This window comes from Saccopteryx leptura, chromosome 3, assembly GCF_036850995.1.
Source record: "Saccopteryx leptura isolate mSacLep1 chromosome 3, mSacLep1_pri_phased_curated, whole genome shotgun sequence".
NCBI classification, from domain to species: domain Eukaryota; kingdom Metazoa; phylum Chordata; class Mammalia; order Chiroptera; family Emballonuridae; genus Saccopteryx; species Saccopteryx leptura.
The window spans coordinates 318177022-318202055 of record NC_089505.1 but is presented as its reverse complement, the minus strand read 5'-3'; the positions used below and the strand labels follow the sequence as shown (position 1 = coordinate 318202055).

Below are 25034 nucleotides of genomic sequence, written 5' to 3'. Positions count from 1 at the left end.
AGTCTGCCCTAAGAACAGAGCACTCCTGCTCAGATATATACTGGGGGCTGGTTCCCGAGAGAAAGGAGGAGACCAGGGCTCAGCCCAGTGAGAAAGCTGACCACACACAGGATGGGAGCAGTGCCCGGAGCAGTGAATGAAGATGGCTTTGCAAGCACAAAGGTGTCACTCCAACCTAGACACAGGCAGGTTCAGGATCTGCCTGGGACACACCCAGCCACCGAACTCCAAAATAAACGGGTGGGAGAGGGTGAGAAAGGTGTGAGCAGGGAGGTCACCAGTCCTAGAGAGCTGCACTCTCCAGGTGCCATATCTGAAGGAGATGACTTTACCCTTTAACCACAGGAAAAGGGAAGTCCTGGAAGAGGATGAGGCCCGAGGTTGACAGCCAGCCTGCAAAGGGCGACCACGCTGTGCTCAGGAACTCTAACCGTAATCTGGGCTGGCTGTCCCCAAAGAGGGCACAAGGTGGTCCAGCAGGATGGCTCTCTGGCTCTGTGCCCCACTCTGCTCCCTCTGCTTGGCTAGGCTCTTCCTCTGACAGTCTTCTGCCTGGAAGTACTGCCCCCACCCCCACCAGGTTGTTTTTGGCTTGCTCCTTCTCATCATTTAGGGCTCTACACAAAGATTCTTTTTTAAAAAAAGGTCTTCCCTGACCACGGTAAGGGTCCCTTTTCCCTGAGGCTTCCAAATCTCTTCATCCTTGTATTTCTTATCTCCTTCAAACCTTCTGCTGTGAGAAGAGAGAACTGTTTACTGTCTGTCTCCTTTGCTCACTGATGGTGAGATCTGGCTTTGTGTCTGGTACAGTATCTGACCCCTGGCAGGCACTGCGAATAAGAGACGGCAGGAAAGGTGTCCTGTACACAGATGTGAAGATGCTTGTGTACACAGAAAAACAGGCATGGGGGCCCAGGAGAGGGGTAAGGACTGAAGCTTTTTGAAAACAAAGCCGCAAGGTGAAGAGACTGCAGGAGAGACAGCAGTACCCAGGAAATGTACACTGAGAGAGAAGTGGTAGACCAGGGACCCCTGTGGGCCTGGGAAATGCCAAAATGCTAGCCCTTAGGGACAGGCGGAAGAACAGGCACCATCAAAGGAAATGCTGGAAAAACAGGAAGGCCAGAAGAGTAGGAAAGGAGGGAGTTTCCAGCAATGCATCAAGTACTGCAGAAAGGCCAAGTAGAAATAAAATGGAAAAGATGCCACCAGGTTCGGTATCTGAGGGCTACTGATGGGTGTTCTCTTCAAACCGAGTATGGGAAGGCAGGAGGGGTTCAAGAGGATATGAAGGAACAGAGACCCGACACAGACTACTCTTTTATAGAGTTTGGCACCGATGGGAAGATACTTGAGGAGGGGTGGGATGAAGGCAAAGGTCTTTATAATATTCTATTTTTGATAGGGGAAGAAGATTTAAGCATATTTGCAGGTGGAGCAAAAGAGATGGGCGATACCAGGATGGGAGGGGAGAGTGGGATGGCGTAACCTGGTTGGCTCCAGCAACTCGGATGAGGCATGCTTCTCCAGGCCGTGGGACCCAGCCTCCCCAGCTAGACCAACTTTCCTCGAAACTCAACCAAGATCAGTGATAAGAGGACTGAACAAAGGAATCGAGTGCAAAGACACAGCTAAAACAGTGGCTTTATATTACTGAAGACCCAGCTTTGAGTGGGTCCATCTCTCAAAAGCATGAAAACCTTTCAGTGTGGTAATCAAGCTCCAATACATCTCAGCCCCAGTCTCCTTTTCTAGCCTCATCTACCATCATTCTGCTCACTCCTGACACCCTATCTCCAGCTACAGAAGAGGACCCAGCACGTGCTGCCTGACAAGATCAGCTATCCTTCCCTTATTCTTAGTTTTCCCCTCCAATTCCCTGCTCTGGGACTACCTTTCTCTGTGAATCAGATTCATCTGTTGATATCAGCTGCTCCTTCTTCTACGTACCCCTTCGTTTAGGTCTCCACAATAGAAGTATAACCTACAAGCCAAGTTCCAACTGAATGTAGAAAAGGCAGTTGCGTGACCACGGTCCTGAAAGAATGGTAAGGCCATTAATAAAAGTTCTGAGGTCTGAATTGCTAATTTTAGAGATCCTGAGAGTTTAAAATGACAATTGTCCATCTAGGTGGCTATGTCAAAGAGGATCTTGAAAATGTACAGTAAGTCCTCATTTAATGTTGGTGACAGGTTCTGTGACTTTGAAGTGAAACCAATTTTACCACATACTAATTGATATAAACAAGAATTAAGTTCCTATGGCAACTCATCAAGGTTGTAACAAAATGACATTGAATAAAACAATGTTATTCCAGGACCTGCTGTATACAGGGCTCTAACCGGCTAGTGTAGAAAATGGGCCTGGTGATAAAATCCAAGTAATCTGCATAGCAGTGAACCACCACTTCAAATCTGGATTATATGAACATTTCTGTACATCTAGTCTCATACCCATGAGCTCAATTTACAGTATTCTGGATTCTGAACCAACTTAATTTTCTTAACTCACCCTCTACTGCTCAAAAGCTGCAATGCCTCTGCAGCATAGAGTGTAAACTCCTCAGGCTGCCAATCAAGGTTGTTCACAATCAGGCAATAGCATACCTTTCTAGTCTTACCTTGACTGCTCCCTAACAAACCATCCTCTCCCGTCAGACTGGTCTTCTTGGTGGCAATGAACAATAAGCCCATTTCTACCTCTGCTGAAACCATTCATTTCACCTGAATATCCTCCCTTCTTTCCGCCTATTCCTAACACAAGTCTTTCAAAGTCCACTTCAAGTTCTACCTCTCCTTCCCTTGAACACCTGTAAGTTTTTATTGTCTGAAATATTCATTTGGCATTTTAAAATACACATCTTTGTGATTTCTTTCATACATCAACTCATTGTCAAAAAAGAAAAAACAAAAAAGACAAGGAAAAAGTAGAAAGCAAATATAAGTACCTTAGCGGGCAGAAGTGAGCCCCATTTCTGGCTCCAATATTGTGTGAGAATTAAAAAATTTTGAAAAGAAGACGGTATAAGATATGACTTAAAAACAGCTAAGAAGTGGACAGGAATGTGAGAAGAGCATTGCAGGGAGACTGGACAAAGTCAAAGGGATGGTCACAGTCAAATGTGGGGTATCTCTAAGGCCCCTAAACCTAAGGAGGTAAGTACATGAAAAACAAAATAGAGATTCTGAACTTCATTTGGAATTCTGGAGTAATTGGGATGGTATCATTTACTGTATTAAATTCTTTCACTTCTCCTAAGTGGTAAGATCATTAGTGACATTTTTATATGGAAAACTTAACATCTAAAATGAAACTAAATAGTATTTTCTATTGTCACAATACAGAATTATAGTTTATTCAACTAAAACCATACAAAAATGAAAAGAGATGCTTATTATTCTGAAATCAGATGCTTCTGCTATAAATGAGTTAAATCAAAATGTGATAAACTGTGCCTATTTAAGATTATTAAATCCTATAAAACAAAGTTTAGGTTTATAGCTTTAAAAATCTCCTTTAACTTAGTTTATAAATTTTCCCCCAATTCCTATGTAAATCTGAAAAATAAGTAGACACGCAGCATTTTTAACTTGAGTAATTCAGTATCAACTTTATGACTGAAATTTTTATTTTCACAACAAATTGATTTTTAAAATAAATGTTAACTTCAATATGGATAAAATTTAGATCTATACTAGCAGGTTGTGTATAATAGCTAGCTTCTACAGCCTATCCATTCTAAAGGCTTAGTATACAAAGTGAAAGAATTCCAGTTTCTAAAATTACTCCTTGCATACATATTATGCTTCCACTTCCTATATCATAAGATTGCTGTGAAAATTTAATAAAATAATATAGGTAAAAAGCAAAGACTGCTATCCAGCTAAAGTGTTTTATCACTAACACTAAGTATTAATACTCAAAATATTTTGGGTGATATAATTTGAAAGTCATGCTGGCTAATGATTCAGAGAATAACTTAACCAATCAAGTTAAGTTTCTTTTTCTTTTAAATAGAAACAGTCTCTTTTTTGTTCTTATTTTTGGTTTTGCTTTTATAGAGAGAACTTTTAACTAAAACTTGGCTAAAATAAAAAATCTTATATCATCTCTTATATCTTTAAAGGACACAAATCTCCACTTTCTTATTTGATCAATGTCAAGCTATATTTAAAATACTAGTCCAATTCCACCTTATTTTAGTGAAGGGACAGATGTAACAGATAAAGGTATTTTACCTTTTAAAAGTCTCAAATTTCATTTGGGGCTGTTGAATACCATACGTTTGAACTTTCTAACTTTTAGAAATCTAGATTTAGTACAGCAATAGGCACAGAAGCAGAGTATACAAAAATATCTTTTAAATTTATTGTAATATGCATGCTTATTTCCAGAAGGGGTTTTGGTCGTAATCGCTTGCTAAAAAGCACAGAAATTAGTGCATTCAGTACTCAGGCACTGCCATACACAGGGTGGCAGCACTGAGAACAAATACGTGCAAACAGCACAACACTTGGAATGGTCAATGCAGGCATACAAGTGTGCCTGAAAACAGCATGAAAACACTTCTTAGACACACGGGCATTTTGGTTTTAATTAAGAAATTCTTTTTAATTCTGGCAGAAGTATCATGTACTTTAGAAAAGCTCTTATGAGTCAGCCTCTGAATGTGATCAATTGCACTTCTCTCAAAACCAATTGCTTTCTCTCTTCCTCTTCCTGAACTGATAAAAGGTGAACTGAGCATAATTAAATTTAAGCACTATACCAAATCCAATGTTTAAGTAGAGCAATTGGATCTACAGTATGTTTAAAAATATATCCAGAGCTATGATTAAAAGTGCTTCAAGATAGGAATTTTTAAAGAATAACATGATCTTGGGATAACAAATACTATTAAATAAAAGCAGTTAAAATTTTATAACTATCTTAATTAGATTATAATGTCTAAAAACAACGGCTTTTAAGGAAAACATCTGTAAAACTACATTAAACAAACTAAAATATCCCTAAGAGTATTAAATATTTAATGATTAAAATTTTCAAATACAATGGATATTTAATTGATATTTATAAAACAGTGCTAATCCACTCACCACCATTTTTCTTTGAAAACTAACTAAAATAATTGAGTGTATCAGTATTTTTCAAGTAACTTTGCCCATATATTTGAAAAATATATTTTCATTGACTGTCAAAGGATAGATGTTTAGGAACTTCTACAAACTGCCAGACTTTTTATATCTATTCACTATGTTTACAAACTTCTAGGCATAAAAAAAATAGATTCAGGTATAAAGACAACTTTCAACTAAAATTCCCTATATTTCAGCAGTATATCACGTTATCCAGTTAAATATTTAAAACTTCCATTCTATGTCTATTACCTGACAGTTTATTTTCATTTTGATTTGGGTAAATAATTATGATAATATATTTTATATGTAATACCTTTTAAAATGTACATATGCCAAATTATTGCTAAGAAATGTCTTATACCTTTTGTCTTAAAATAAACTAAAGCAAATTACATTAAAAGCTAAACCTGGTATATGTACTTTACACAGGGCATGGTTAAATCAGTTATTTGTTTGCATGACAGTAGCACTGAGGATGTTCAAGTTTTACAAAGCAGAAAAGAAAAGCATAAAACATCACTAACTGCTGTTAGAGGTGTGCTGTAGACTCTTAGGCATTTTTCTTCTTTGAATCATTTTAAACTTTTACAAATAAGAACTACTAGGGCTGCTCCCACCTCTCTTAGTGGAATTAACCTACCCATTTCACTGTATGTCTAATTCAATTTTAGTGCCGAAATCCTATGTATCTGAATAGTAATTTTCAAATAAAATACTATTAATATTAGAAAAGAAATATGAGATTGAAATGTTACTCAATTACATTACCTCAGACAATAACAAATTAGAAAAACACATGAAAAACATTTTTTTCAAATTTATTTAGAAAAGAATTTTAGAAGTACAAGCAAAGCAAATTCATGTCTGAGATGTTGCTTATAATCAGATATGCTGGTCATATTAATATTTATTTTTAAGGCTATAATAGACCTTATCCAAATATATAAAGTGACAACTTTCCTATAAACTATAACTTAGAACAAATTTAAAGTAAAGGAACTAATTTCTCTTCTTTGGAATGAAACACTTAGAGAAATTACAGTTAGAAAATACAAAACGTAACTTAAAAAGGGTAATGTACTCTTCTATAGAACAGTATTTTCATTTCATTACCTAATGTTGATAAACATATTTATTATAAGCCTTGTGCAATATAATGAAAAGTGATGTGGGCTTTATATAATTCTAGCATGAAGATAATACAAGAAAATAAAATCAAGTTATTGAGAAAATCTAGCACATTAAAATTCAAACGAAGCTACTACTTTGAACCTGCACCTTTGAACTACCTTAAGCTCTCAGGTTCGAGTTCTTAAAATTTTTCTGATCAAGTACAACTGAATCAACTTCTTACTAATGTATTTTCAAGTGAACAAAATTGAAAAAAAAAACATTTTCAAATTTTGTCTTTTAGACAAAGGGGATAAATTCTTCATTCTCTAATTAATTTCTAGTTTACCAGTCTCCAAAAATACATCTCAAAAGTAAAGGCTCTAATGTCTGTTGATTAAAAAGATATAATTAAAAAAAAAAAGTCAAATGGCAGCCTTTTCATTGTAGCATTTAACCTGTGAATTAATGTTCCCATACTCAGAAACTGAAAGATAGAATATCATAAATAATCAATATGCACATGTGAAATTTCAAGATTGGTTTGAGACAATAATTCTAATAACTGAAAGTCTAAAATGAGTCTTACTCTCAAAAAGTAGTTCAAGAATCAGCTATGGCAAATCATTCACAATCTGTAGAAGATCCAGTCTCCCTTTAAGAAAAGATGTCTCCTCTGCCCTCAAAATATTTTCTAAACTATTTCTGAACATAATGGTAGATTCTCCTTCAGAAAAATCAATTGTAAGTTAATAAATGAGAAGAAAAATTTCTTTTATTATCAGCATACACTTAAAAACATTCCAAAAACTAAGAACTTTACTGGTGAATGTTTTTATCTCTACCTTGTGAAAAGCTTTTTAAATGTTATTAAGTCTGAAAGAAATGACTTTAATTTGCCTTAAAAATGTCTACAAAGTACACTGCTCTTAGACTAAGGTTTTAAAATTTATCTCATTATTTTAACAAAAAGTTTTAAACTTTCTGATTAAGAATGAAGAAAATAACTTTCAACAGTTTCTAAGATTTTTCCGAATACTTCACTTAGGTACACATTTAAAATAGTTTTAAAAATCTTTTAAAAAATAGCAGAAAATGATTTTTCCTTATTTAAAAATTAATAATCCCAAATAACTACTACAAATTATTTTTAGAAATTAATTTACATTCAAATCTAAGAATATATAGAGGAAAGGTTTTAGGAGAATCGATTTTTAAAAGGTGATCATAAAATGAGCAATTTGTATCAAAGTACATCTCTTATAGATTCCCCCAAATATCACTCACATTTGGGGGGCTACATTTATTATTTTTGCTTTTTAGTTAGTTACTCTTTATCCAAATAAGTCAAATTTTTAAATTTAACATGATTATTATTTGATTCTAAAATTCTCATCCACTTAGTTCTTTCTCATCAATTTTGGGCATTTTAGTTCATACTTAAATACATTTTCATTACATAAAACTTATATTTTTTAAAAGGCATCAAAAAAGAACATTTTTGCTTTCTAACACCTTTACATTTCTAGGTTTTCTATATTTTTAGAAATAGTTTTTACTTTAAAAATGCAAGGAAACATTTCAAGCAAATTGCTTATCCTATTAACCCTAGGATATAATTGCCTAAGTTCACTCATTCTACACACACACACACACACACACACACACACACACACTTCTTAGGTAGTCTTCTCAAATTCCCAACATACACTGTGGTTAGCTTAATACCGTGATCCTGAAGTAATTCTGTTTATAAGACATCCAGGGACTTTTAAATACTAACAATTTTCATGCAATATCATACCATTTCATTTTTTAAAAATGAAATATTTCTGTTTCATGAAAATGGGTTTTTGTTTTCTCAAAAGCACTAATAAAAAAGAGCAAAAACCTGCACACCTCAATAACAACACATACAAAATCAGAAAACAAAAATACCAAAGCACTCTTGGTAGTTCCACATCACCAGACCCTTGTCAATACCACCCTGGAAAGAGGAGGCAGGGACAGGGGTCCACACTGAGGAGAATGCAAACCGTGGGCAGCAGGCCAAGAGATTCTAACGCAAAAATCAAATTATGCCTCTGTAATAACTTCTACTAGGCTTTTATTCATCTATATTTCTTATAACTTCAAATGTTAATAACTATACACCAATACTTTTATAAAATATGATCTACAAATTTTCATTTAATTTCTCAAATTATATTTAAAAATTAAATTTGTCAATAAGTTATAAATGAAAAGTAGTAACATAGTAGATGTCAGGTTCAGGCATTTCAAAAGAAACGAGGCAATGAAATAAATGCAAAAGGTAAAAATCAGTTACCTCCAAAGTGGTCTTATCATAAAATGGAAAAGAATTCCCATGCATTAAGTCTAAAATCATAGTTAACTTTACAGTTCATTAATCTGATGTACCCTGCCCTCACATTTAACCTATTTGTAAATACTTTTCCAAGACTACCTAAACACTTACTAATTGGTTAAATATGCTTCCTACATTAATTTCTCTTAAAATTAAAGAAACTAAAGGTCCACTTTTTTTTTCTGTCTGACATATTTTCAGAGTGTTTGATGTTTCAGAAAAGGTGTTAGGTTCCTAAAACATTTTTAAAAATGGCTCAAGGGACAATTTTTAACATATTCACTATCCTGAAGTTTGTTGAACAGATTTAGTTGTTCTTTCCTTCTTTGGAAACTCTTCCCTTATTCAAATAACTTAACTAAAGAATCTAAGATATTATTGATAAAAAGAGGAAAAAATTGTATTGGTTTCTTACACATTTGAAAAGACATGAAAAAGAACAAGTTTCCAGGTACTGGAAGTAAACTTGTATTCAGTAAAACTTTTTTTTCTTGAGTACGTGTATGTATGTATGTGTACATGTGTTAACAGGTAATTTTTTATATATCTGTTTTCCAAAGACTAGTATTGTAAATAAAAAGATTAATACATTCCCAGAAGAAATTAATATTTTGATTACACAGCTCAAGAGGCAAATGATAATTGAAACAAAACTTCAAAGACAATTATAGATATGTTTCAGTTATCTGGCTTTTCAAATCTCTAAGAAAGGTATACCACATTTAATTTACCAAATAACAATTTAACCCTGAGGAAAAAAATTTTCCACAACACCAAAACAAAATGCATACAGTAACAACCAGGATTCTGTTAAAAAAAATGAAGGAAAAACTCCCCACCTTTGTATAACTTTAAACCACAGAGCATCCTTAAAAAATTTAAACTATATTGATAAAAGCAAATTCACTTATTTAGCTGTAAGATGCCTTCTTATTACTTATTCTGGTTATAATAAATATACAGATATAGAATTTTATCAGTATTAGTCTACATTTATAATTGTCCACAATAGCTAGATTCCTTATAGAATTTCAAATAACAAAACCAGGCATATAAATTTTAAATAATCTCAATCTATGAAGTTTCTCTAATTCTAACTGATATCAAGATTTTGAGTATATAATATCCTTAGATTATTTCTGTAATTTGGTATAATTTAATTGTTCCTTCAGAAAAAGGATGTTCAAGAGACAGTATTTCTAAGGCATTAAAAAAGCTCAATACAACCAATTCAAGTTAGACATTGTGTTGTGCCCTATGTAAAAACTCTCTAAGGAATTACAGATTTTATACTTGTGCACTGAGAGTACATTTCCTAATTTAGACAAGTAACTAATTCTGTCAAACCCAAACCTGAAGAAAGTATTATGTCACCCTTTCTTCGAGAAAAAAATTCCACCAAACCAGCACTTTTATTTAGGTTGACCATAACCATAACTTGAAGTGTCCAAACAACCTGATTAACTCAATGGTCTAAAATAATTGGAAGAAATACTTTCCCTTCACTTTTACAGAAACTAAACTTACTGATACTAGTATCTGGTTTGTCAAAGAGGCAACTATTCAAGATCTGAAAGACTCATTTATTTTAAACACATAGCCTAATTCTGACTACTTATAGTCAATGTAACTGTCTTAGCCTAATTCTGACTACTTATAGTCAATGTAACTGTCTTGAGCCAAAACACAATAAAACTATGAGATAAACTTCAAAGGGTCTATAAAGTATTAGTAGCATTCTGAAATCTCTGGACAGAGAACTATTTTGGAGAGGAAAGTTTCTCTTCTGCACTGATAGTTTAATCACTTTCCTATCAATCTTGATTTAACAGTGGTTCATGGGATTAATTTTTAATGAGTTCTTATAAAGTTGTAATTGCTTCCAAAATCAGAAACCACAAGATGATGTACTCAAACACTACACTGATGTAATGCTATTATGAGGTATTTACAGAAAGGTGCAGATAAGAGCTCAGTTGTGAACACAAATTAACATACAACAGACTCCAAAATAATAATTTGTTTGTACAGTATGGCAAGAAAAAATACTCTGAATAAGAAGTCTAAAAATTCAGCTCTATTTTTAATCCTTTCTGTAAATCATAAAAACAAAGATAAATAACATTTATTCTAGAAACTCCATATACCTGTGGAAAACGAAACAAGTAATTTTTATTCAAGGTTAACCTTAATCCCAAATAGAATACAGCTAATTTACATATTTTAAAATTTGAAAATACTGTAGAAATCTAAACCATTAGAGGTGACAGTAGTTTGTGCTCAGTAAACATTTTCTATTAATCACAAATAAATGATCTTAAAAGATGCAAACTGACAGGTCTCAGGATTTAAAAATCTTGTAATTTGAAAGGCACAGAGTTAGAGCACATGTATAGGATGGGCTTTAAAAATGGGTATACGTAAACTTTTCCATGGTGTTGGTGTGTGTGCTTTTTTTTTCCCCTTAAAGAAATGCTTACTGCTTACAGTGTTAAAGAATCTCCATCACTCTGTCTACAGTTTTCAACCAGAAGTCCTCATTGTACCTTCAGCCAAATTGAAAATTAGGTATTTTACAGCTTTTTACAAAATGGTTGTAAAATCTTATTATGGGCAAACACAGCTCTTTGATCTCACTGCACAGAATTCATAACTGTTCAATAATACTATACCATTACACCACACACCTTAAACTATTTCCATTTTTCCACAATTCCTTCCAAAATCAGCTTCCAAAGCAAAGCAATGTAACATGAAAAGTTCCTGGGAGGGCTTGTTACACAAAAGAACAATTTGGAAACAAACTAATCCACACAATATCCACCTTCTGTTGAGCTTGTTTATCCCTCTTTTCCCTCCATCACTTCTAAAGGTGGGCGCACTTGAGTAATGGAAAGAAAGCTCTTCCATCACCACACACCCTCCCATTACCTCTGCTTTTGGTCCTCAGACAGTAATTCTGTATAGGTGATGAAAATCATAGGAAAAGAGAAGCTGTCCCTTTAAAATGCCCTGCTATGTCCCATATCCCACGTGTAACCAACACCAGCAGCACTTTCCCATTAACTTCAATGTGATGCAAGAGGCACCATACTTTTCTATACATAAAACAAGAAAAAACCTCAGCTTAACATTCTTTACTGAGGATGAACAGGTGAAGCAAACGTGTCAGGAAGGGAGAAGCCAAGCAACTCCCCACCACTCCCCAAAAGGTGCTCCAGTCTCGCACTCCAGTCTCTCAGTACAACATCACCTCTCTACCCCTCCTCTGTAGGGTCTAGTTTAAAGAAAGGAGGGAGCCACTAACAAAACCTGAAGCATAAATGCAACGAAAATGCAATCTAAAGCCGGAAAGGTTTATTCTTCCAATCACACATATTAACTCTATTAAGAAAAATGGCATCACTTTTTTTTTCCACCAAAACCCCCCCAAACCGCAAAGATCATTAAAAGAGAGTTATAAAATAGCAAATACAGTGTTTATCTTATCTCAGATCAGTCCACATTACCAATAAGTTTAGCAGTTTCTGCACTACCACCTCCCCCCTCCCTCCCCCTCCTTCTCTTGCATCGGATTTTCACGTTTTCTCATTGTCGGTTGAGTTATAAAAGGCTTTTGCCCTTCGAAAGTTTTAAAAAATAAATAAATATTAACTCCTTGGTCCCTGCAAAGTCAAAATGGACTTCAGGGGAAAGGCGGTACATACTTTTACCTTTAGCGAGAAAAGGGGGAGCATCCCGGATTTTTAGGGATTTTTTGCGATTTTTTAAAAATTTTTATTTGGTTATATGCCTGAGTTCTCCCTCCATTTTGGTTGTTTATGATACTGACAACAAGCTGTCCCTGCTCTGTGCAGATCTCCTGCTTTCATTTAGCACCCCCTCCCCCTACCCCCCCTCACAGCAACACATCCAGGGTTCACACCTCCCCCGAAGACCCCGCACCCGGACCCCGACTCGCCCACCTGAGGAAAGGGCAAAAACAAATTCATTTCTCCAAAAAAGAAAAACCTCTTTTGAAAAAGGGGCAAAGTTACCCCAAGTCACTCAAAGTGCCCCCCAAATATTGCCGACTGCGGGTTTCCGCCAGGCCCTTTGGGAAGCGACCTTCCCTCGGGATGTTTTGGTGGAAAATGCGGAGAGTTTACTCTCAAAAGTGAATTTATATTAATTTTTCCCTTATTTTTCGGGTCTCTAATGTCTTCCGCTCTCGCTGCTGCCGCTGCCGCTGTCACAATATTCACAGCACCAGAGAGGAGGAGGAGGAGGAGGAGGAAAACTTTTCAAACTTTCCAGACCCTGAATAAAGATTTTTTTTTTTTTTCCCACCGACCTCACCTTTGGGTCTCCAGTCGCATCGCCCCCTGCCCTGTCAGAGGCGACTTCGGGAGTCCTCGCACCCTCAATTAATTATTTTATTTTATTTTTTATTATTATTTTTCTCTCTGGGGTCCTGAGCAGGGGCTGAGAGTAGCACAAACTTTTCCTCCTCCTGCCGCCGCCGCTGCTCCTCTGCCCCCTCGGCTAGTCCCATAATTTAAATAACCCTGATATTTCTCCCGCTAAACGCCTTTCCGCCGCCCCGGACCCCGGGAGAACTCACCGCGGGGCTTTAACATCCTCCCTCCGGCCCGTCCGCCGCCTTTACACCGCCCGCGGAATTTCTAATAATTTTTTTCTCATATTTCGGGCTGGACGCGGCGGGCCTGGAAATTGTTTCCTTACGCCTCTTTCCAGCAGCCATTGTAGTGAATGCGCTGCCCCTGCAGCCCAACTTGCAGCTGCCGCCGCCACCGCCGCCGCCGCCGCCGCCGCCGCCGACGTCGCGCCCACCGCCGCCTCCCCCGGCTACTCGGCCACCGCCCCCGCCTCCCGCCGGCCCGCCCCTGGCCCCCACCCGCCGCTGTTCCCGCCCCCTCGAGCGCGCTCCTCCCTAGGTCTGGCCACTAGACGCTGCCGCCGCCAGGAGTCGGCTCACCGATTGGTCTAAGGAGCCGCCGATCAAGCAGAAGTGTTAAGAGGCGGGCCACGGCACGGGGGACGCGGCGGGGCGGGGACGGGCGTGGCCTCGTACTGCCCCCGCCCACTCCTCCTGCCTCGGCCCTCCTCCCATTAGCTTGGGGCGGGCCGTTGCCCACCCGCCCCCGCCGCGCAGGACCCGGATCGGCTGTCCGTCTGGCGATGGCGCGCGACGATTGGTCCGGCGGTCGCCGGGGAGCGGGGGCAGCAAGTTGGGATGCGCGCTACTTAAGGTCCGGCTGCGTGAGCTATTGACGTGTTTGGAGCTGGAGACCGCCGGGTCCCTGGCGGAGCGGCAGCGTGAGGTGAGTGGTCCCGCACCCCTCCTTGCGTGCCCGGCTGCAGGGAGGGGGCAAGAGAGGGCTGCACCTGAGCCGCCACGGGACCCAAATACACTTCCGTGTGTGGTCGCTTCTGCCAGGCCTCGCTGCAGCGCGGGCCCCTTCGCTTCTCCCTGTAATACAGGTCGGTTGGGACCGGGGGGCGAGGAAGGTGACCCGTGCCCAGGAAACCCTATCTGTCTTTTATCTTCCTTCTCAGACTTTGAAGCGTAATTGCCTGCACGTACACCCAGTTTCCTGCATTTTCCTCGCCTCCTGCCGCCATGGACACCGTCGAAGGTTAAAGCAAGGTGTGTTCACCTGTGCCCGCTGTCCACCGTTAGACGGACAGGCAGCATCGCGGAAGGCAGTGTGGTCTCGGAGTTGCATCTCACCGGTTTCTCCATCGATTTCCCCGCCTCCCTCCGGTATGCCACGCCACCCTTACTCCCTGACCCTGTCTCTGCACCCAGCAGTGGGCGAAGAACTTTAGGTTCTCATTTTTCAGCCTTCCAATAGTTGCATCTGCGTTTTGTCAGAACCAGAGAGCTTGCCTTCCGTTTCAGAGCTACTTGGAGAGTGGGGATGTGAAGGGAAATCAGATACTTTTTCAAGCACTTTGCCCTTTAGAGAAGATTTTAGAGTTGTTCCTCAAGTGTGCTGGTGCAGCCTCTCCTTCAACACTTTGATTTTAATTCTGGATAATAGAGCTTTGCTGCATTTCTTTAGTACCTTCAAAAGGTACACAGATGAGGCCTCTCTAGCAGAACACTCAGATCTTGCCCTTCAGCCCCACTTCTCACTGTAAATAGACATTTCCAGTTTCTAAGTGAGGAATTTATTCAAAGAAGGTGACATTCGGAAGTCCAAACTTAGATCGACTTGTATTTAGAATTCGGAAGGGAAAGAAAATGAAATGTGAATAAACTCATGCTGCAAACCTAATTTTGAGGATATGTGATGTTATCTTTAAAGAATTCCTGACTAATGATAATAAAATCCAAAGTAGGATGATTCATGTAAGGCATGCCACCTGAGTTGTGTCTGGGTCTGTTCGTTGATGAGATTGTATCCAGGGAATATGAACAGCTAAGAGTTCTGTGTTCTCACATCATAGGATAGATGTTAAAAGCAAGATTGCGCATTTACGTAGTACCATCATTTCTCTGGGAAGTCAAGCCTGCAAAAGAAGTGTGTTCAGAAGAGGAAGATGCAGCTAGATACACAGTATTTGAACCGCATCTTGAAGATCCTTTTTGCCAGGATGTTCATGTTAGCTAAGTATATTCATGTAGTGTTCAATGAAAATCATAAAAGGCGTGTGGTGGCTCATTCATGGTATTGGTATACAATATATTGAAACAACAAAAAATTCACTTTGAAATATTTAAATTATGTAAAAAAAAATTTTCTTTTAGTACCTATGATGTCTTTGAAGATAATAGGCATACCAATTTCAGTTGAACTCAATTATAGAGAGCAATTGTCCTGGGATATAGTAGACATACCTTTTATATGAATATTTGATTTGACTTGGAGTCACTAATTGGCTCTTAGGAAACTTACCACCTTTAATCAAAAAGACTTCTGCAAACTGTCTGTAAGGCTTGAGTTGAAAGATTAATGAATCACAGTAGCATTCCCTGATTCCTTCAACACAGAAGTATCAATTAAATAGAAGATGTCACTAGAAGTAAAGTTTTTATGTCAACTAAGCAGTAACTTTGTGTTTTGGTATATTGGCCACCCTAGTACTGGCCACAGAGTAGGTATTCAAGTTCTTTAGTTAACATATGTTTTTGTTAAAGTTGGTTTGTACTAAATTATTCCACACCTATCTTGTATGCTAGTCAGTGTATTATAAGAAAGTAACTGTTAGAACACATGCTGTATTCTTAGACTTTTCTTAGTATAAATAATTGCTTAATCTTTAGAAATAAGAAGAAATTAAAACTGAATTAGAGCTGAGCTGTCTTTCTTTGTGGACATTATAGTCAAATTTTGGTAGATGCATTTAAATATGGCCTTTGTGCTGAGGCACCATGGCAATGCAAAGGAAAAATATCCACGTATTTATTTTCAAAATACAGAGGCTACATGAAGTTCCTCACTAGATGATCATTATGCCAAAATTAATTTTTAAGTTCTTATGGGGCTAATGAGATTTATTGATTTATTTTATACATCCACTGTACAACTCTTTTCCCCAACATCTAGTACCTTCAGTGAGAAGACTGTTAGAATGCCAATGGTAGCACGGAGACTGAGAGATCCTGACATAAATCCTTGTTTGTCGGTAAGGTGGTTTGCTTTTAATTTTCATGAGTGTTAAGTTGGAAAAACAGGCTTCTGATTTTGTAGGCATCTGTTTTCTGCAGGTTTTTTTTTCTAAATGTTTTTCTTAGTTTATTTGCTTTTTTAAATTTTGATGGAATTTTTTAAAATACAGAAGTTTAACATTTCTTACCTAGAAATCCAGTATATATTCACTTAGATATTCTTTTACTATTTCCATTTATTATTATTTTTAATTAATTTAGTTATTTTTTATTAAAGTACAATCGACATGTGTTAGTTTCGAATGTATAATATTCGACAGTTATATACCTAATGTGATCACCACAACATGCCTAATATAACCATCTGCTGCCCTAAGGTATTATTGATTATATTCCCTGTGCTGTATATTACATCTCTGTCATTTATTTTATAACTGGAAGTTTGTATCGTCACCTTTTTCACTCATCCCCCTGAACCCCTTTCCTTCTGGCAATCATCCATTTGTTCTGTGTATTAACCAATCTGTATCTGTTTTCTACCATTCTTTAAAAAAAATACCTTTTTCTTCTTTTCCAAGTGAGAGGAGGGGAGATAGAGAAACAGACTCACGCATGTGTCCTGACCAGGATCTACCCGGCAACCTCTGCCTGGGACCAATGCTCTGCCCATCTGGGGCCATGTTTGCAACTGAGCTATTTTCAGCACCTAAGGGGGAGGCTCCATGGAGCCATCCTCAGTACCTGCCAGGAGCCCAGTCAATGTGGGAGAGGGGGGGTGGAGAAGCAGATGGTTGCTTCTCCTGTGTGCCCTGATGGGAATCAAACATGGGACTTCTACACGCTGGCTGACACTCTGCCACTGAGCCAACTGGCCAGACTTGTCATTCTTCGTAAAATTATTTCTGTACAGAAATATTTCTAACCAGCTTATCCTTATTTTACTAGGGCATTTTTATCTGACAAAGATTTATCTCGTTTAAGATTTTGTTATTTATATAATAGGCAAACATTTAGTTGTTGCTATAATGTTAAACAGGCATACATAACACTTGAGGAAAATTTTTAGTTCAATCATGGATAATTGGAAAGTATGATATTTTTAAATTGTCACTGAAATTTATGTTTTAATGGCAATAATTTCATCAAGTCCTTGCAACCACCTGGCTGAGAGTATGTAGCTGATATAGAATTAGTCTAAAGTATAAAGATTTTCATTGGTTGGATAGCTCAGTTGGTTAGAACGTCATTCCTATACAACAAGCTTTCAGGTTCTGTCCCCGGTCAGTGCACATACAAGGATCAACCAAAGAATGCATAAATGAATGGAACAACAAATAGATGTTTCTCTCCCTCCCTCTTCCTTCCTTTCTCTCCTTCCCTCCTTTCTTTTCTTCCTCTCCTCCCTTTCTTCTTCCTTTTCCCTTCTTCCTTTTCCCTTCCTCCCTCCTTCCTTTCCTTCTCTCTCTTTCTTACTCTTCCTCTCCCTCTCTCCCCTCCTCCCCTTTTCTTATTCCCTCTCTATTTCCCTCTCTTCTTTCTCCTCTCTCTTTAAAAGTCAATAAATAGCCTGACCAGATCTTGGCGCAGTGGATGGAGCTTCGGACTGGGATATGGAGGACCCAGGTTCAAGACCTCGAGGTTGCCAGCTTGATGTAGGCTGATCTGGTTTGAGCAAAGCTCACCAGCTTGAGCCCAAGGTCACTGGCTCAAGCAAGGGGTCGCTCAGTCTGTTGTAGCCCCTGGGTCAAGGCACATATGAGAAAGCAATCAACCGACAACTAAGGTGCCGCAACTATGAGTTGATGCTTCTCATCTCTCTCCCTGCTGTCTGTCCCTGTCTGTCCCCCTCTCTGACTCTCTCACAAAAAAAGAAAAAAAAAAAGCAATAAATAAACAAATGTGAAGTCTAAAGGTTTTTACAAAGGTATATAAACAAAATATTTTGTTGAATAGTAAGCTCTATTGACATTTATTTGGTATGACTAGCAATACAGTGTGTCCGTAAAGTCATGGTGCACTTTTGACCAGTCACAGGAAAGCAACAAAAGACGATAGAAATGTGAAATCTGCACCAAATAAAAGGAAAACCTTCCCAGTTTCTGTAGGATGATGTGGCAGCATGTGCGCATGCACAGATAATGACGTAACACTGTGTATACAGCGGAGCAACACATGGCCATGCCAGTCGAGATGTGGATGGTACAGAGGAAAGTTCAGTGTGTTCTGTGGCTCGCTAAATTCAAATCCGTTACCAAAGTGCAACGTGAATATCAGCGCGTTTATAATGAAGCGCCACCACATAGGAACATTACTCGGTGGATAAGCAGTTGAAGGAAACCTATAGTTTGGTGGAGAAACCCCGCTCTGGTAGGCCATCAGTCAGTGATGAGTCTGTAGAGGCTATACAGGATAGCTACCTAAGGAGCCCTAAAAAATCTGTGCATGAGCCCACATCGAACTGCACTGAATAGGTATGAAACTGGGAAAGTTTTCCTTTCATTTGATGCAGATTTCACATTTCTGTCGTCTTTTGTTGCTTTCCTGTGACCGGTCAAAAGTGCACCATGACTTTATGGACACACTGTACTTCTGGCTGTGTCACACTTGAATAATGTAATCATCGGACTGGTGCTATGAAAATGATATTCCCTAGTCATATGGGTTTTCCAAATATACACATTCATTAATTATTTGGCATAGTTTAGATTTGTTCTGTATATTACATGTTTTCAACTACTTTATTGTCTTTAGATAGTTTCTTAGATCTGTGAAGTAAATTACCAACGCCTTTAGTTAAAGTTTTCTTTTAGGTGGTTACCTTTTAGAATTATACCTTTCATTTTGAAGTTTATGATCCGATCTAATTCCAGTTCAGACAGCTTAAATTTAATTCCCAAATTTAGTACCCTCCTTTGAACTCACAACCCTATGTTGCTCACTTTAGTTTGAAGTGATATTAATGATATCTATTAAAATTGTTTACACAGTAATGAAGTGAATGACAGCCAAAAAGACATTGTGATGAATGGTGTTAAGTTTCCTTTATGTAGATCAGTTATTAGTAATTTGCTAATACTGGGTCAAGGCACATATGAGAAAGCAATCAACCGACAACTAAGGTGCCGCAACTATGAGTTGATGCTTCTCATCTCTCTCCCTGCTGTCTGTCCCTGGATCTCAAAACTAGCATTCACATCAAACATTCAAGTCACAGTCAGAACTTGGAAAAGCAGGAGAGCTGCACTCTAGTAGTAAGATGGTTTTGATTCTAGCTGTGCAGCAGTGATTTTGATCGCATTGCATCTTGCCTCAACTTCTTTATTAAATGGTCCTGTGTTAAATGATCTCACTTAGTGCTTCGATTCACATTCCTGTGATTAAGTATTTTGAAAACTGACCCAGACTGTAAAAGGGAAAGTGTCTGTCCTGAGCAGAAGGAAAGTTTGGGATGGTTGGAAAGGTAATTCAGTTTTTGTCCATTAAATGTACATTAAAATGAATGAAAAGGAACTATTTCATATTAGCTGCTTTGGGGAAGAAACAACTTCAGAATTTTTTTGGAATTTTCTTTTTTTAGTTTTAGATCTTCATTTCATCTCTTAAATGATACCTATCTTACATATTTAAGGAGTCTGATGCTTCTACCAGATGCATGGATGAAAATAACTATGACAGGGAAAGGTGTTCCACTTACTTCTTGAAGTACAAAAACTGCCGGAAATTCTGGGTAAGTCTAGCTTGGTTAGATGAGCTAGTCTAACTCATCTCTTGGGCTTGAAACTGAAGCCTGAAATCAATCAGCACCCACAGTCCTTTCTTTGGGATGGCTGTAGGCAAACTCAACTTTTTGACTTTATTGCCAGTGTGTTATTTTAACCCTAAACAAATTCTTGGAAGCTCTTAGTTGCCTCATTCTACTCTGAGGTATAAGAATGCAGTTCTACTACGGCTGGGTATTCCTAGGTGTGTAAGTATCTGCAACCTTAAAACAATAACCTTGTTATAATTTTATTTCTCTTGGAGGTGAACGGAATGGGTAACTTGTTCTGCTGCTTCTCTCCCACCACCACTGAAAGTAGTTTAAATCGTTCCATTTTTCTTGAGACTTTGGTGTATACTGTTTCTCTGAGCACTGGGTCCAGCTACTTTATTTCTCTCTGCTAAATTAACTGATTGTTTCACTGGTGGACTCTACTCTTATGCTCTTTTAAACAGCGTGTCACCGGTCCTGTGGGAATAGTCACTTCTACTTATTTGTTAATAGTTTGAAAACTTTATCTGAAGTCTTACAATTAGTTTTTTTGGATTTTTTTTAGAATTTCCCTTTTGAGGAAGTAATAGCAAATTATTGGAAAATGATTATCATTTAATACATGGATGACTGATTTCTTTTTTTCTTCTTTTTTTTTTTTTTATAATCTACATGCAGAATTCTATCATGGTGCAGAGAAGACAGAATGGAGTGAAGCCACCTATGCCTACAGCAGTAGAAAGAGATGAGATCTTGGGAGCAATGGGAAAGATGCCCTATTGAATGTTTGCATTAAAATTGTTTATTTAATTTAAAAACAGATAAATACTTTAAATAAATGATTACTACAATCTTTTAAGACCTCACAAGCCTTAGCTACACAGATCTTTTATTCTACAAGGGGAGACAAAATTAAGTTAACCCTGTGCCCTTTCTGTGTATTCTCATGCTATGATCGTATGCCGCTGCTGACCCTGCCGTGTCCGAGTTCACATCACTTCCTGGAGTTAAGGGAGTGTTAGGAAAGGCTACGTGAGGAGTTGGGCTTTTCCTCTGGGTCTTGAAGGAAAAGTAAGGTATGAACAAGTACAGACTTAATGGGGGTGAAAGAAAGGCAGTATTTTATGAGCAACAACATGATGGGAAGAAAGCTTGAGACAAATTAAAAACGTCTGTCAACTCTTCCACCTGGAGTTTAAGGTGGGTGGAGGCGTGGTACAGAAGACAGGGAGGTTGAGCGTAGATGTGTGGTGGGCCTCAGGTCCAAGGCTCTTACTAAGATCTCTGTCCTTCCTTCACTCACTTCGTTTAGAGTAGGTTAGTTCATACACTAGGCAGGAAGCGGGTGGAGGAAAGTTGCTTAAGTAAATGGCATGCAAAAGAACTGGTTTTCTCTCTTGAAGGAAAAGCATGGTTAAAGGATTCTGTAACTAAAATCCTTAAATATTGGATAAGCTTCTGAAGGCGTAGTATTCTAGAACTATGATAATGGGGGAAAAATGATTCTCTGAGAAGTAGTATTTCTATTTTCTGGATGAAATAGGCAGGGAAGGCTACTGGGGTCAGGTAATGCAACACGGGGATGAAACTAGAGCTTAACTTTATGATATAAAAGTAATATTCAGTATGGTGACTGAGATGGATTATATAGTAGCTCTCATACCAACCACCTTTTAAAATCCAGTTTTATTTGAAGAATAGTTTCATAAAAGACATTTAATAATAGAAAATAAATTGTATCCCTTTTCTTCATCTGGTCCATGATCATCGAGATTATAATTAAAATTATATATATTATTGATTGATTTTAGGGAGATAGAGAAGGGGGGAGAGAGGGAAGCATTCATTTGTTGTTCCACTTAGCTATGGGTTCATTGGACACTTCCCATTTGTGTGCCCTGACCGGGGATCAAACCCACAACTTGGTGTTTTGGGATAAAGCTCTAATCGACTGAGCTAAACAGCCAGGGCCAAAAATATAATTTTTTTTTTTTTCTTTTTCTGAAGCTGGAAACGGGGAGAGACAGTCAGGCAGACTCCCACATGCGCCCGACCGGGATCCACCCGGCACGCCCACCAGGGGGCGACGCTCTGCCCACCAGGGGGCGATACTCTGCCCCTCCGGGGCATAGCTCTGTTGCGACCAGAGCCACTCTAGCGCCCGGGCCATCTTTGCTCCAATGGAGCCTCGCTGCAGGAGGGGAAGAGAGAGAGAGGAAGGAGAGGGGGAGGGGTGGAGAAGCTTCTGTGTGCCCTGGCCGGGAATCGAACCCGGGACTTCTGCACGCCAGGCCGACGCTCTACCACTGAGCCAACCGGCCAGGGCCCAAAAATATAATTTTAATGGCTGCTGACAAACTATTTCTTTCATTGGTCTTAATCCAGAACTCAGATGTTTTTAAGCCATAGGACCTTGATTGTTAAATATGATTCTACTTAAATAAAATGTGATTTCATTTTGAGTAAAATTCTATTTGAATTTCTGGGTTGTTCAGAAATTCTTTGGTTTGTATTGATCTAAAAATGATGAGTTAAAGTAGAATTTTACATGAAATTAACACATACTTGTTTAAGAAGTATTTCAGTACTTTTAAGCATACTTGTTTAAGGGTTTGGTATTTTATTTAAAAATTTTTTTTAATTTATTGTGTTGACATGGTTGCAAGTGTCCCACTCAATATAATACCCTCAGCCCCCCACATCATGTCCCCCATGCCCCAGGCAAAGTCTCTTCCCATTCCCACTTCACCCCTTCGCCCCCTCCCCTACCTCCATCACCTTTTCCCTCTAGGAGTTGCTACCCTGTTATCTGTATCAGTGTGTCACCTATACGTATGTAATTTGGCTAATCCCTTCACCAGTGATCCTGTCCTAAGGGTTTGACATTTTAATGTCACCTCTTTTAACTGTACATGCCAATATCAACATTCGTCCTATTAACTATTTGTCCTGGCATACCTCTTTTTAAAAAATTATTTTTATTTATTGATTTTAGAGAGAAAGGAAGAGGAATATTAATTTGTTGCATTTATGCATTCATTGACTGATTCTTGTATGTATCCAGACTGGGGATCGAACCTGCAACCCTAGTACATCAGGTCAATACTCTCACCAACTGAGCTTCCTACCCAGGACACCTGTTTGTTTGTTTTTTTAATAGCAACTGCACTGAGATACAACTCATATCTCATATAAATCACCTATTTAAAGTGTACAATACAATGTTTTTTAATATAGTGACGTTATACAGCCATCACAATTGGTTTTAGAACACAACACCCCAGAAAGAAACCTTGTACCCATTTGCACACATTCTATTTCCTACTAACACCACTTTTCTCCCCACCTTTCCAAAACTTAGGCAACTACTCATCTATTTTCTTTCTCTAGAATTGCCTGTTCTGGATATTTGTATAAACGGAATCATACAATATCTGTCTTTTGTGACTGGCTTCTTTCACTTAGCCTCATGTTTTCAAGTTTCATTCATGTTGCTTGCATCAGTACTAAATTCCTTTTTAATACTGAGTAACATTCCATTGCATGGATATACCACATTTTATTTATTGATTCATCAGATGATGGGTGTTTTGAGTTTCTGCTGTTTAGCTAATATAGGTCATAATGTTTTTTGAACATTTGTGTACAAGTTTTTGTGTGGGCATTCATTTCTTTTTGGATATATACCTTGGAGTTGAATTGTTGGGTCATATAGAAACCATATTTGACCTTTTGAGGAACTGACAAAGTATTTTTCAAAGTGGCAGTGTCATTTTATGATTTATGAGAGTTCCAATTTCTCCACATCCTCATTAACACTATCTGTCTGATTACAGCCATCCTAGTGGGTGTGAACTGGTATCTCACTGTGATTTTGATTTGCATTTTCCTGATGGCTAATGATACTGAACATCATTTTACTTGTTTTTTGGCCACTTGTACATATTTTTGGAGAAATATTCATTCAGATCCTTTACCCATTTTTATTTATTTATTTATTTATTTAATTAAATGAAAGGAGGGGAGGCAGAGAGACTCCTGCATATGCCCCAACTGAGATCCACCCAGCAACCCTGATGCTCTGCCCAACTGAGGCCATTGCTTAGTTGCTCGGCAACTGAGCTATTTTTAGCACCTAAGGTGGAAGCCAGGAAATTATCCTCAGCCCTGGGAGGCCAACTTGCTTGAACCAATTGAGCCATGGTTGTGGGAAGGGAAGAGAAAGGGAAAGGGAAGGGAGGGGGGATGTGGAGAAGCAGATGGTTGCTTCTCCTGTATTCCCTGACTGGGAATCAAATCCAGGACATCCACACACTGGGCCTTGGCTCTACCACTGAGCCAACTGGCCAGGGCCACCTTTGCCCATTTTTAAATTGGGTTGTATATTTTCAATATTGAGTTGTAGGAATTTCTTCTGTATAGTAGATACAATGATCACATATATGGTTTGAAGTTTTTTCTCCCATTCTGTGGGTTGCATCTTCACTTTATGATGTCCTTTGAAACAATAGTTTTTAATTTTAATGAATTCCCATTTATTTTTTTCTTTTGTTGCTTTTGGTGTCACATCTAGGAAAGCACTGCCTAATTCAAAGTTACAAAGACACCTATGTTTTCTTCTAAAAGTTTTGTGGTTTCAGCTCTTACATGTAGGTCTTTAATCCATTTTGAATTAATTTTTGTATATGGTATGAAGTAGGGGTCTAACGACATTCTTTTGTATGTGGCTATCCATTTGTCCCAGCACCTTTTGTTAAAAAGACTGCTTTTTCTTATTAAACTGTCTTGTCTCTCTAGTTGCAAATCAATTGATTGTATTTGTGAGAGTTTGTTTCTGGGCTTTCAGTTCTATTCCATTGATAGGTATGCCTATCTTTATGCCAGCACCACACTGTCTTGATTACTGTAGCTTTGTAGTTATACAAAAGTCTTTGATGATTGGTTTCTATAAATGCGTTTTCTATGAAGTGCTTTCAATGACAAACTAATTGTTTGGGTATTTTTGATCAGGGAACCCTTAGCAGGCATCCCCAAACTACGGCCCTGTG

At 38.2% G+C, this 25034-nt stretch overlaps 2 protein-coding genes across 7 annotated transcripts in view; one reads left to right on the top strand and one right to left on the bottom strand.

Annotated features, from left to right (window-relative positions):
* The window catches only part of PLAG1 (PLAG1 zinc finger), a 46621-nt gene extending 33235 nt beyond the window's left edge, over positions 1 to 13386 (bottom strand). For all 3 annotated transcript variants that reach the window (XM_066379033.1, XM_066379032.1, XM_066379034.1), the window contains exon 1: positions 13221 to 13386. The gene's annotated coding sequence lies outside the window, so the exon portion shown is untranslated. The remainder of the gene's footprint in view (positions 1 to 13220) is intronic.
* Positions 13387 to 13788: 402 nt separating this feature from the next.
* CHCHD7 (coiled-coil-helix-coiled-coil-helix domain containing 7) lies at positions 13789 to 22013 on the top strand. Of its 4 annotated transcripts, none has more exons than XM_066379030.1 (5): positions 13789 to 13941; positions 14177 to 14267; positions 16174 to 16252; positions 19864 to 19962; positions 20665 to 22013. In XM_066379030.1, exons 3-5 carry the CDS (start codon positions 16199 to 16201, stop codon positions 20767 to 20769), a joined length of 258 nt encoding a protein of 85 aa, XP_066235127.1. In that variant the 5' UTR covers positions 13789 to 13941; positions 14177 to 14267; positions 16174 to 16198; the 3' UTR covers positions 20770 to 22013. The 4 variants fall into 4 exon arrangements, with proteins under 4 accessions (XP_066235127.1, XP_066235125.1, XP_066235128.1 ...); XM_066379028.1 differs by having other exon boundaries at positions 14177 to 14384; positions 20665 to 22011; XM_066379031.1 differs by lacking the exon at positions 13789 to 13941 and adding an exon at positions 13957 to 14101.
* The last annotated feature ends 3021 nt before the right edge of the window (positions 22014 to 25034 follow it).

Excerpts from the sequence above, each read along its gene's own strand:
- CHCHD7 (XM_066379030.1), top strand. The coding sequence starts at position 16,199 with ATGCCAATGGTAGCACGGAGACTGAGAGATCCTGACATAAATCCTTGT. Across the intron at positions 16,253-19,863 it reads ACATAAATCCTTGTTTGTCG|GAGTCTGATGCTTCTACCAG; the intron begins GTAAGGTGGTTT and ends TACATATTTAAG. Across the intron at positions 19,963-20,664 it reads AAAACTGCCGGAAATTCTGG|AATTCTATCATGGTGCAGAG; the intron begins GTAAGTCTAGCT and ends ATCTACATGCAG.